This window comes from Eucyclogobius newberryi, unplaced genomic scaffold (assembly GCF_026437365.1).
Source record: "Eucyclogobius newberryi isolate DKJ021-1_F unplaced genomic scaffold, fEucNew1.0.hap1 SCAF_14, whole genome shotgun sequence".
In the NCBI taxonomy this organism is placed as follows: Eukaryota; Metazoa; Chordata; class Actinopteri; order Gobiiformes; family Gobiidae; genus Eucyclogobius; species Eucyclogobius newberryi.
In genome coordinates this window covers 34,106,341-34,119,285 of record NW_027315768.1, presented here as the reverse complement: position 1 = coordinate 34,119,285, position 12,945 = coordinate 34,106,341, and the positions used below count along the sequence as shown (strand labels likewise).

The 12,945-nt window shown below is 43.3% G+C and overlaps 3 protein-coding genes across 3 annotated transcripts in view; 2 read left to right on the top strand and 1 right to left on the bottom strand.

Annotated features, from left to right (window-relative positions):
• lcp1 (lymphocyte cytosolic protein 1 (L-plastin)) overlaps positions 1-12,945 on the top strand; it is a 281,117-nt gene that overhangs the window by 115,956 nt on the left and 152,216 nt on the right. The gene's annotated exons all lie outside the window — the stretch shown is intronic.
• LOC140359122 (tripartite motif-containing protein 16-like protein) lies at positions 2,256-3,606 on the top strand. The gene has a single exon (XM_072443991.1). It carries the CDS (start codon positions 2,256-2,258, stop codon positions 3,147-3,149), a length of 894 nt encoding a protein of 297 aa, XP_072300092.1. The 3' UTR covers positions 3,150-3,606.
• sucla2 (succinate-CoA ligase ADP-forming subunit beta) overlaps positions 9,025-12,945 on the bottom strand; it is a 31,335-nt gene continuing 27,414 nt past the window's right edge. Inside the window, exons 9-11 of the mRNA XM_072445291.1 lie at positions 12,819-12,939; positions 12,175-12,263; positions 9,025-10,439 (exon numbers count right to left, since the gene is read on the bottom strand). Of these exons, the coding sequence (XP_072301392.1) occupies positions 10,365-10,439; positions 12,175-12,263; positions 12,819-12,939 (285 nt within the window). The 3' untranslated portion in view covers positions 9,025-10,364. The remainder of the gene's footprint in view (positions 10,440-12,174; positions 12,264-12,818; positions 12,940-12,945) is intronic.

The window sequence follows — 12,945 nt, the reverse complement described above, 5'->3', positions numbered from 1 at the left end:
TGGTGCGTAAACCTTTCAAATGTACACGCGCTCAAATTCTGCGTCGGGCGCGTTTAGGCGTGTGCGGTCTGTACGTACCATTAGACTTGCAGCACACGTTGAGTAATGGCTACCGAGCATGTTTTCCTGTTGTAATGATATTCATATTCATGTGCAATTACTGTCGTGATCACATGCAATGGTATTTATTTATTTATTTTTATCTTTATTATTTTCCCCCTCCATCCCTTGTTGGGAGTTTTTGTTTATAGGAGATCTTCTACTGAGAGTGTTTTTCAAACTTCCTATAAGTGATCTGTTCTTTTCTTCTGTATCTACCTCTGTATCTTCCTGCGTTGCAACTGTTTTTGACTTTTTTCGGCTGGATTTAAGCGTTTTTCGTTGCGTTCGTTGTGTTGTTGTGACGTGAGCTAGCTCCGAACTAGCCCACCAGCCCCCCCCCCGCGCCCTCCGGCCGCGCTAAAGTACGGCGTGACGTCGGTACACGTTTATTTACACGTTTATATGAAAGAGGAACTTCACGAACGATCGGGACACGCACTGGAATCGCTTTAAATTAACTTGTTTTGACTTTATTCGGCTGGATTGAGTGTTTTCGTCGTGTCGTTGCGATGTGTCTTGGCTCCGGCCCCGCCCCCCGGCTCCGGCCCCGCCCCCCGGCCGGCGCCGTACCGCGTTTACACAAAAGAGGAACTCATGAAACTGCGGAGAACAGTCGTCTTACCCGGAGATCGTCACGTTATCCCGTCGCAATACTGACCTAACCTAATACTGATGTGCAATTCTGTCATATGTGCAATTACTGTGAAATTCATGTGCAATCTATGTGCTGTCGTGACACATATTCATGTGCAATTACTGTCGGGATCACATGCAATGGTATGTATTTATTTATTTGTCTATGGGAGTTTTTATTTATTTATAGGAGATCTTCTACAGAAAGTGTTTTTCAGACTTCCTATAAGTGATCTGTTCTTCTGGATCTACCTCTGTATCTACCTGCGTTGCACCAATGAATTTTCCCCATGTGGGACAATAAAGGAATATCTTATCTTAAATTTCCCCATGTGGGACAATAAAGGAATATCTTATCTTATCTTAATCTGCATTCATCCTCATTTGTTGCGATACAGAAAGCATTACTTGTAAGTATTTATGTTTGATTCAGAGTCTGTGAGACCATATTTGTTATGATTTACCAAGATTTTCCCTGAACAATAGAACTTTTGTTATGTCTAGCATTTCATCCATGTTAGTTAGTGTAAGCTGTTGAATGTGTATAAGATAAGCCTTTATTTTCCCACATGGGGAAATATTATTGCAAGTGTACAAAAGGCCCCGCGGCCCCGGGGTTCCTATGCTCTTGTAGTTCATGGGGTGACCACTAGGGGTGCGCCAGCGCCACAGGGTGCATTATGACATCACTAGATTTCACTCTTTATTCTTCCCTCCACCCCATCACTGGGCGCCTATGATGTCACCAGTGTTCCGCCTTTGTTCCTTTGAACCTGGGGCAGGGCATATAAGCCGGGAAATCTGTATTGTATGGGTTCTTCTTCTTCTTCTTCTTGTGTGTCTTCTCCTGAAGCCTAAATAAAGCTAAAGAAGCACCTCGTCTCTTCTCGTCTTTCCGATCCTCATTCCTGGCCTCCAGTAGTGCTCTGACGGGCGCTCTCGGGCAGTGACTTCTACGAACCAGAACCAGCACCCTACAGTCCACCCAGTCCAGAGTTATCTCTCCAACAGCAAGTATACAGCCTAAATACTGTTTCTTTCTTTCTGTTTTATAGTTTCACTCTGTCGATAATCGAGGGCTACGTCAATAAAAGTGGACATACGCCAGTCGCTTGTCGAGAAGTTTATCCATCTGGATAGCTGAATCCAGAGCACAGCGAGGGCAGAATAATCTTGGTTAAGGTCTGCGGGGCAAGGGACTCTGGATCCAGGTCTGCAGCCAGACACTTGAGTTTGTTGGGCCGTTACCAGACAAAGCTACAAGTGACATTTGTTGGTTTTTCACTTTGGATATTTCTTTCAAAAACAACTTCTAAAGGCCCTGTCCTCTGAAATGATGAGACAAACATGTTGCCAGAGAAAAACTGTGTGTGTCTTTAAAGTGTTGCTGCTCGGTGCTTCCTGATTTCTCCTCAGATCTACACAGAGCTGTGGGTGTGGCCTGGCTCTTCCCACTGCTCTCACTCACTAGTTTGACTTTGACACAAATTAAACTTGTCAATCTCTCTGATCCAGGAGAGATGGCTCAGAAAGCACTCGACCAAGAATCCTTTTTCTGTCCAGTGTGTTTGGATCTAGTGAAGGATCCGGTGACTATTCCCTGTGGACACAGCTACTGCAGGAACTGTGTCCAATGCCACTGGGACCAAGAGGACGAGGAGCAGCTCTACAACTGTCCTGAGTGTCCCCAGAGCTTCAGCCCCAGGCCTGTTCTCAACAAAAGCATCATGTTAGCAGCTTTAATAGAACAGCTGAAGGATAGCAACCGACATGAAACACCGAAGAAGAAGAAGAGGAAGACTGGGCTCACAACGCTTCACAATCCAGTCCAGCTTGTACTGTCACCAGCTGATCCCAGCTCCAGAGAGGACTTCTTACAATATTATACAGAAATTACTCTGGACCCAAACACAGCTCAGACAGAACTGTCTCTGTCTGATGGAAACAGAAGAGCAACATGTATGAGTGAAGACCAGAGTTATCCTGATCATTCAGACAGATTCAGTGTTTATACACAGGTCCTGAGCAGAGAGAGTCTGACGGGCCGATGTTACTGGGAGGTGGAGTGGAGCGGGACGTTTGTTTATATAGCAGTTTCATACAGAGATATTCAGAGAAAAGGAGACTCTGATGAATGTGTATTTGGATACAATGATAAATCCTGGGCCTTAAACTGTGACAAATTTGAACCTTCATTTATGTTTAACTCAGTCTGGTCCCAGGTCTCAGGTCCTGTCTTGTCCAGAATCGGGGTTTACCTGGACCACAGTGCAGGGGTTTTGGCGTTTTACAGCATCTCTGAAAGTACCATGAGCCTCATCCACATAGGCCAGACAACTTTCACTCTCCCTCTCTACGCTGGAGTCTGGATTAATTGTTCTGGATCCGCTACACATTTCCCTAAACTCAAATAAAACAGCTTTTGTTCTTCACAGTTCAGGATCTAATTTGTGCATTTTATTTTCAACCAATAAAAGTTTAAAGATACTTTTAATGAAAGTTAAAAAAAAAAAAACAATACTAACAAACTAAAAAAATATTATAATCAAGACCAACATCACATGATCTCTCTGGGTGGAGTCTGCATGTTCTCCCCGTGTTACCGTGGGTTCTCTCCGGGTTCTCCGGCTTCCTCCCACCGTCCAAAGACATGCATGTGTTAGGCAAAATTGGTAACTCTAAATTGGCCCTAGTGAATGAATGTGAGAGTGTCTGTAATGTCTATGTCTCTGTGTTGGCCCTGCGACGAGTTGGCCACTGTCCAGGGTGTACCCCGCCTAAGGCCCGAAGTCACTGGGATAGGCTCCAGTCACCCGCGACCCCGAAAGGGAACAAGCGGTAGAAAATGGATGGATGGATGGATGGATGGAAGACTAGATGATGATTTGAATAATATTGAAAAATAATATCTAGAATAATAAATAAAATATGGTGATCATTTATGTATCAAGATTTTGAAAGGCTTGTATTCACATGATATTAATATCTAAGTATTCAATATTGTCTTTATTTTCACTAAACATGTATGAACCTATGTGTAGAACCAAACCATGAGAAAAACTGATTTATTAAACACAATATTGAGTTAGAATGTGGTTCAGACGAGCTTTTGTTTAACTCCTTCAACAATACAAAATATGACTGTTCAAACTATGACTGTTCAAACTAAACTCATATATTCTCTACATATTTTACATCACTGTTTTTAACTAACTTCATTTGAACTTTCTTTCAGTTCAAATGTTATTCCTGGTGTAATGTAACTGTATTTAACTCTTTGTCAGATGTAAAAAGTCATGTTCTTATTTCATCTAAAACTGCACCAATGATACTATTTGTATCAGCATCATCTTTACTCTGGAACTTTCAAATCAACAATAAAGTCATAAATCCATCTGTTTTCATGTGGCTTTTTCACATGAAACTCCAAAAGACAAACATATGGATAAGTCTTAAGTCTTGTTTTGACACTATACTTTTGATTTTGGCAATGTTTATCAGATGGTAAAAAGCTGCTGATGTTTTTGATTTGACGTGACTGTTCAAGTTCAAGTCTGAGTCCATTATTACCCCAGATTTCTAACTTGGTTTGTAGGTTTTAGAGCGAGACTCTGGAGGTGACGCTAACACTTTCTCTTTGTTTCTGTGGAACAAAGACGATGATTTGAGTCTTGTCTGAGTTCAGCTGGAGAAAGTTGTTTTGCATCCACAAACTGATTTGTTGGATGCAGTGACAGAGTGAATCCACTTGTCCATATTCACCTGCCGACAGTGAAACATAGATCTGACTCGTCTGTGAAAATGTGTCCCATCCCAGATTAGAGATGGGCCGGTAATGACTCAGTACTGCGACATCAAGACTGCTCTTCTTTAGGAGAAGCTTTATGACCGCAGTGTTCAAAGACATTGGGAATGTTCCAGATTGAAGCGACATGTTAACTATGTGAGTGAATGGTGCTAACAAACTGTTCAGCACAGACTTTAGAAATCTGGTGGGTAACACATCAAGGCAGCATGTAGATGAACTCAGACTGGTGATGATCTCATGGACAGTTTTGTCAGTTACTGGTGCAAAGTGAGTCAGCTCTAAGTGTCTAGGTAGTTTTACGTTTGTTTTTTTGCTTGTGGGATTTATAGAATTTTTAATTCCCTGAACTTTGTCATTAAAGAATAATGCAAACTTATTACACTTGGATGTGGAAATTAGTTCTGACGGCATCTGAGCTGGAGGGTTTGTTAATCTGTTTACTGTGGCAAACAGGACACGCCAGTTGTTACTGTAGCTTCCAATTATTTGAGAAAAATATATTTAAAATCAGGTTTTACATGTACAACTTTTCTCTTTTTGAACCTGGAGCTTTGACTTGAGCTATTTCCATTTGGCCCGGTGGCAAATGACCAGTGTTGTGCCAGAACGCATTCATTGAACGAAAGTTCATGAACGCGTTCATAATTTTGGTGAACGTGAACTGAACGAACGGTATTACTGCAGACGAACGATCCTGTGGGATTTCCAGGCGAAAAACACACCGTTAAGTTGCCCAACCAGATCCCTTACCTGGCAAGTGTGAAAGCGCCAAAGTTGTAGAGGTGATAGCGTTATTACAGACGGATAGAGATTTTGCGTGTCGCACCGCACTGCACATCAAAACAAAAAGCAGCATGGACGCAACAGCAACAGAGCAGCAGGAGCACGACCACAAGGAGTGGCCCTACGACCAGTTACAAGGAGTGGCCCTACGACCAGTTACAAGGAGTGGCCCTACGACCAGTTACAAGGAGTGGCCCTACGACCAGTTACAAGGAGTAGCCCTACGACCAGTTAGAAAGGAGTGGCCCTACGACCACTTACAAGGGGTGGCCCTACGACCAGTTACAAGGAGTGGCCCTACGACCAGTTACAAGGAGTGGCCCTACGACCAGTTACAAGGAGTGGCCCTACGACCAGTTACAAGGAGTGGCCCTACGACCAGTTACAAGGAGTCGCCCTACGACCAGTTACAAGGAGTGGCCCTACGACCAGTTACAAGGAGTGGCCCTACGACCAGTTACAAGGAGTGGCCCTACGACCACTTACAAGGGGTGGCCCTACGACCAGTTACAAGGAGTGGCCCTACGACCAGTTACAAGGAGTGGCCCTACAACCAGTTACAAGGAGTGGCCCTACGACCAGTTACAAGGAGTGGCCCTACGACCAGTTACAAGGAGTGGCCCTACGACCAGTTACAAGGAGTAGCCCTACGACCAGTTAGAAAGGAGTGGCCCTACGACCACTTACAAGGGGTGGCCCTACGACCAGTTACAAGGAGTGGCCCTACGACCAGTTACAAGGAGTGGCCCTACGACCAGTTACAAGGAGTGGCCCTACGACCAGTTACAAGGAGTGGCCCTACGACCAGTTACAAGGAGTGGCCCTACGACCAGTTACAAGGAGTAGCCCTACGACCAGTTAGAAAGGAGTGGCCCTACGACCACTTACAAGGGGTGGCCCTACGACCAGTTACAAGGAGTGGCCCTACGACCAGTTACAAGGAGTGGCCCTACGACCAGTTACAAGGAGTGGCCCTACGACCACTTACAAGGGGTGGCCCTACGACCAGTTACAAGGAGTGGCCCTACGACCAGTTACAAGGAGTGGCCCTACGACCAGTTACAAGGAGTGGCCCTACGACCAGTTACAAGGAGTGGCCCTACGACCAGTTACAAGGAGTGGCCCTACGACCACTTACAAGGGGTGGCCCTACGACCAGTTACAAGGAGTGGCCCTACGACCAGTTACAAGGAGTGGCCCTACGACCAGTTACAAGGAGTGGCCCTACGACCAGTTACAAGGAGTGGCCCTATGACCAGTTACAAGGAGTGGCCCTACGACCAGTTACAAGGAGTGGCCCTTCCTACGACCAGTTACAAGGAGTGGCCCTACGACCAGTTACAAGGAGTGGCCCTATGACCAGTTACAAGGAGTGGCCCTACGACCAGTTACAAGGAGTGGCCCTTCCTACGACCAGTTACAAGGAGTGGCCCTACGACCAGTTACAAGGAGTGGCCCTACAACCAGTTACAAGGAGTGGCCCTACAACCAGTTACAAGGAGTGGCCCTACGACCAGTTACAAGGAGTGGCCCTACGACCAGTTACAAGGAGTGGCCCTTCCTACGACCAGTTACAAGGAGTGGCCCTACGACCAGTTACAAGGAGTGGCCCTACGACCAGTTACAAGGAGTGGGCCTACGACCAGTTACAAGGAGTGGCCCTACGACCAGTTACAAGGAGTGGGCCTACGACCAGTTATGTGAGTTTTATGATAAGGTCGGTGATAATAGGAACGATCTAACATTTCTGTGTGAACTTTGCCTCGGGGGAAGTCTGTCCCTTCAATGTGAATGTAAATCCTGGGGAAAGGATTCAAAATTGGATATGAAGATGAAATCTGACACATAGTTTCAGCATTAAACTAATACAATAATTGCTGCATGTTGTTGTATTTGGGCTGTGGATATAATTTAGAAACATTATAGCATAATATTGAAAAAAATAACTGAACTAGTTCATTTTTTGGAGCTGTGAACTTAGTTCAAAATGTTGAATTATGAACTGAACTAGTTCATGTAGAAAGTGAACTTTCCCAACACTGCAAATGACGTGAAGTTGTAAAATAAAAACAGTTTTTTTCAGTGGAAAAACAATCTTCATAATTATTACAAATTAGCCGAGGTCCCAGTCGCTGACCACGTCTGTGACTTCTGATAAAAGACGAGGTGGAAGTCCTGCCGCCCGAACACGTCAGGTAAACCAGCCATCGCTTGTATTCCACCGTCTTATGAGAAGAAAAGTGACATTTGGTTTCAGACCTGGTTCAGACCTGGTTCACGCTTCTCACTTTCTCTTTACAAACCGACTAAAACTATGATGTCGCCGCCGCCTCACGTCTCCACGGTAACTTCAGACCCCCAGTCCTACACGGTCCTACACGGTCCGGGCCTTGTTCCTGGTCTGAGTCGGGACCGTTATTGGATTACTCGCAGGAAACCGGATTATGATGATTATAACGTTCTCTCCGAATAACACGGCAAACAGCGGGATATCATTCTGGTGCGTTCGCTGCTTGTGAAGTGCACTGTGTAACTTCTCCAACGCTCTGCCACCTGCTCGTCTCCATGGAGATGTCGTTTGGTAGAATGTTCCACAACACAGCGTTTAAACTGTTAAGACCGAAAATATCCTTAAAACTAAAGAAAAACCTCCGCGAAATGTGTCGTGCGGCGGTGTAACATGTGACACTTGGATCAGGGGCAGAAGCGGGCGTTACATTAACTATAACCTCAGCAATGGAGCGCCCCCTACAGCTCCTGGTGAGAATACAGTCAGAGAACGGCCCCAAAAATGTTTAAAAAATACATATATATAAAAAAAAAAGTCAGACAGCGTATAATCACATACAAAAAACATAACGTGGCGAAATATAAAAAAAGGAGCCAGGGTTTGTTTAATTCTCCTTTATCCAAGTAGTTGTTCTTTTTAACGCCGACTCTGTTCTTGTAAATGTGTACGCTCTTTTGTGTTCCCAAGTCGTGCCTGAAAACGTGTGCGAACAGGATTAACCATGTTAGACTTAAACGAGTAAATACTAGTTTCTTATGAACACGACTCAAATGCGGGGCAATAAAAGATCTAAACACAAAGAACGAGCTCATGAGGGCGAAGTGTCCGAAAAGCTGGATTTGTTCACAACAGAAACTCAAAACGATAAAGGTCGAGCGTTAAAGCCGAGAACAGCTGCAGTCAAATGTTCCTATCTCAAATAAACTGCCGTCTCTTCTCTCTTTCTCTTTCCTCTCCTTTTCTCCCTCTGGATTTATCATTCGCTTAAACGTTTTACCTGTTTCGCTCTCAGTTTGAGGATAATCCAACGCTGCTGTGACGTGAAACGAGCCTCCAGTTCACACAAACACTCAAACTCTTTAGACCCCGGTTTAGTCCTGGTTTAGTCCCCGGTTTAGACCCCGGTTTAGACCCCGGTTTAGTCCTGGTTTAGTCCTGGTTTAGTCCTGTACTTTGAACAATCCAAATGAAAGAAAAAGTGAAATAATTCAGTTTTTAAAGTACAAAACAGTAAAGTAAAAGTTTTTCCTTCCTCAAACCTTCATGTCGATTATAATCTCATTTTAAACTATGTGTTTAGAGCTTTATTTGTCTCTTTGATCGTGAGCAACAGCAAAATCAATCCAAACATCAGCTGTAAATTATAAAAAAACACCACTCAAAACACATCATTTCTCATTTGTTTTATTTGGACTCCAGAGCGGAGCATAAATATTGTACAGAGCAAATCCATCGCCATTTCTTTAAATTTGTCTTTTATTTACAGGAGAATCGTAACCACAGAGACTCTTTATAAACGGTTCATGAGCGAGAAGTGGCTGAAACGTTACAGTAAAACGAGTGTCCAAAAAGAAACCCAAATGTGTCAAATTCAAAAGCATTTCCAGCTCCTTTTCTCCACTTTCAGTTCACATTTCAGTCGATTCAAACACTTATTTAAACATTTCTTGCTTCAAAACGTTTTAGTCGAGTTGAAATTTGGAAATTTCACTTAAAACTAGGATTGAAGCAGAAAATGTATCTTATTGTGATAAAACATTGGAACAAGTCAAATCTAAATCATGATTTATACTTTGAATTCAAGACATTTTAACCAGTTGGACACAAATATAGTTTTTATAAATTGAATGCACAAGTTATTTTATTTTATTCACAAAGTAAAAATGTGGATGTGAAGCAGACGATTTGAATAAAGCTCAAACTGATCTTTGTGAAAATGTGAAGATCGTTATCGAGCGAGAAACTTTAGACCTGGTTCAGACCCGGTTCAGACCCGGTTCAGACCCGGGTTTAGACCTGGTTTAGACCTGTACTTTAAAAGGCCCGTTTAACAATCCCAATGAAAGAAAAAGTGAAGTAATTCAGTTTTAAAAGTGTCAAATTAAGATTACAAATCCTAAAATCAAGTCATTTCGAGCCTTTTGCAGTGAAGTAGAAAAGACATGGAGTTAGTTTGGGTGATAATAAACGTTGTAAACCAAGACAAAAAAGCTGTGCATTTTATTCATTAAATCCTTATATAATATATCGACATTAAAAGAACAAACATCGAGTGTGTTTTGGAGTCACAGACAATGGGCTGTTTTTAGAGTGTAATGGAGGCGGAGCTTAAATAAAGACATTGTGCGTTTGACTCGTTTGAGTTGATCGACGTTGAAAGACAAAAGGAGAAACGCTACACTTCAAAAAAACACATCAAACATGACTTAAAATGACTTGAAATCGGATTTTCGGGTCGTTTTGGATGAATTCACTGTTTCGACCACGACTCGAAAACATTTCGTACCGTTTTCCAACACGCTCGGTCCAATCATTTTTGCACAATACTTTTCCTATTTCGGCACAAGCGCTTAACGTATCGTATCAATTTGTAAAAAGCGTTCAGAAAAACGGTACAAGTCAAACGCTTCGGGCAAATCCAGTCAATTCCACAAAAAAACCCGAACTCAAGTCATTTTAAGCGGCGCAGGTGTGGTGTCTTTTTGCAGTGCGCGGCAATACCAGGAAGTGTGACGTCGTGGTGGCGTTTTAAATGGGCAGCTGGAAGGAGATGTCGACCTGCGCCTCCTTCGCCAGAGACACGATCTCAGAGAGCTTCACAACCTGCGGCGACAAAAACACCACGAGTCACGACATCGACACCTTTTCCCGTTACCGTTTAAACTCTTTAAACTCGCTCTGGCACTTTTGATTCGTTTTAGGTTTAGTCCCTGGTTTAGACCTGGTTTAGACACGGTTTAGACACGGTTTAGACACGGTTTAGACACGGTTTAGACACGGTTTAGACCTGGTTTAGACACGGTTTAGAGACGGTTTAGACACGGTTTAGACCTGGTTTAGACCTGGTTTAGACCTGGTTTAGACACGGTTTAGACACGGTTTAGACCTGGTTTAGACCTGGTTTAGACACGGTTTAGACCTGGTTTAGACACGGTTTAGACACGGTTTAGACACGGTTTAGACACGGTTTAGACACGGTTTAGACCTGGTTTAGACCTGGTTTGGACCTGCTTGCTTCGTTTTAGCGCGGAAAATAGTGCGTATACTTTGAAAAAAACGCACTGGCGACTTTCTCTCAGAGGTTGGGCGTTTCCCCCGTTAGGATTTGGCGTTAGCGCTCCGTCTAGTGGCAGCGGAGGAGATTGCAGTGCGAGGAGAAGAGCGAAAAACGTTAGAACAGAGTTAAAAAGGAACACGATTAGACTTAAGATTTCACCGCACATTTTGTCCAATATTTGCTACGTTTTACAATGTCACTTCCTGGTTTGACGTGGCCATTAAATATGACATAAGCGGGGCTAATTCCACAACTGTTACGAAGCAAAAAACATTTAAAAAAAATCATACAATAGTTACGATTCGACAAATACTTACACCTGACGACACGTTTATTTGGTTAAACGACATTTTCACTGCGTTTCTGACGAAACAGCGCTTTTTGATGACATCACAGAGGGATTCTAACTTTTTAATTTGTCAGGTTTTCTTCACAAACCCAACTCGACTGATGTAAAACTGATAATTATTCAGCACAAACTCAAACCACGACTTCATTATCGGACGAAACATGAGAACGCGTCACGTGGACTTTTAAGTAAAATCATCTACTCGAGTAAAAGTATTGAGGTAGATGCTTAAAACTGTCCTTTTGGAGTAAAAAGTGAACGTATTTGGCGCTAAAAGAGTGACATCTTCTGTTCGCTTAAAGCCGAGACAGATTACCGTATTTTCCGGACTATAAGTTGCACCTTTTTTCATAGTTTTGGCCGGCGTGCGATTTATACTTATATTTATACTCATATACTTATACTGCAGAGCGACTTATACGTGTTATTTTCATCTCTATCGTGCATTTTTTGGCTGGTGCGACTTATACTCCGGAAAATACGGTAATAATAATAATAATAATAATAATAATAATATGTGCAGTTTGTTGCGTAGGAGCTGATCTTTGGTAGCCTTGTTAGCATGTTCTTTATGCTATAGTTATCTGAATAAGTGTTAATACCGTATTTTCTGCACCCTTTTTCATACTTTTGACTTATACTTTTACACTTATACTCCGGAGCGACTTATATGTGATATTATTTGTTATTTTCACACTTGCAACTGCATTTCATACTCCAGTGAGACTTATATATGTGTTTTCTTTTCTATTATGCATTTTTTGGCTGGTGCGACTTATACTCCGGAAAATACGGTACATAAAAATGTCTCTTTGCCCCTCGGCCTTTAACGGAAAGAACATTTCTGGTTCCACCGCTTGGCGAGCGAGAGCGCGGAGAAGGGAGCGTGCGGAGAGCGAGCGCGGCGGATCTGAAACGGAAAAGACACGCACCATTTTGGCGGCTTCGTCCAGGTCGTCGCAGGCCAGGATCTTCAGCGGACTGGAGGCGATCAGCGCTTTGGCGTCGTCCACACGGGTTCCTGCGGCACAAAGATATACACGGGCGTAAAAGAGACGTCCGCACAGCTCCTACGGCTCCACGAGGGGGCGCCGCCTCGCAGACGGACCCCGTAAACGGCCGTGAAACGAGAACGATCTAGAAACGTGGATTAAACCTCTCAAAATTGCCAAAAATTGAAAGAAAATACAAGTAGTTTCAGCAATAGAAAACCTCTCACTTTTATCATATATTGTTTTTTTTTTTTTAAAAGGTGCAGCAAAACTCTTTTTTCCCCTGATAAATTGGTCTCTACAAAACACTCCAAATTGATCCTGTATTTTTTATTATAAATTCATTGAATCCACTTCATTTATAGATCGTAACTCAAAGGACAAATATTATGCATTATTTTGAATTATTCCAGTGTATTTATATTTATTTAGTACTTTCCCACCGAACATTGCCGCATTTGGTCCAGATATTTATTTTTTGTCAGCGCAAAAGGGACAAAAGCACGACACAAATCAGAACCACAGAGTCGGACGATCATTTCTGTAACCACGGTGACGGTCATGGGCGTGGCGGAGGTCCGTACCTTGTAACCGCACGACGATGGGGATCTTGAGGTCCAGGTCCCTCACGGCCATGATGATTCCCTGAGCGATGACGTCACACCTCATGATGCCACCGAAGATGTTGACCAGGATCGCCTGAACCTGGAC

Excerpts from the sequence above, each read along its gene's own strand:
- LOC140359122 (XM_072443991.1), top strand. The coding sequence starts at position 2,256 with ATGGCTCAGAAAGCACTCGACCAAGAATCCTTTTTCTGTCCAGTGTGT.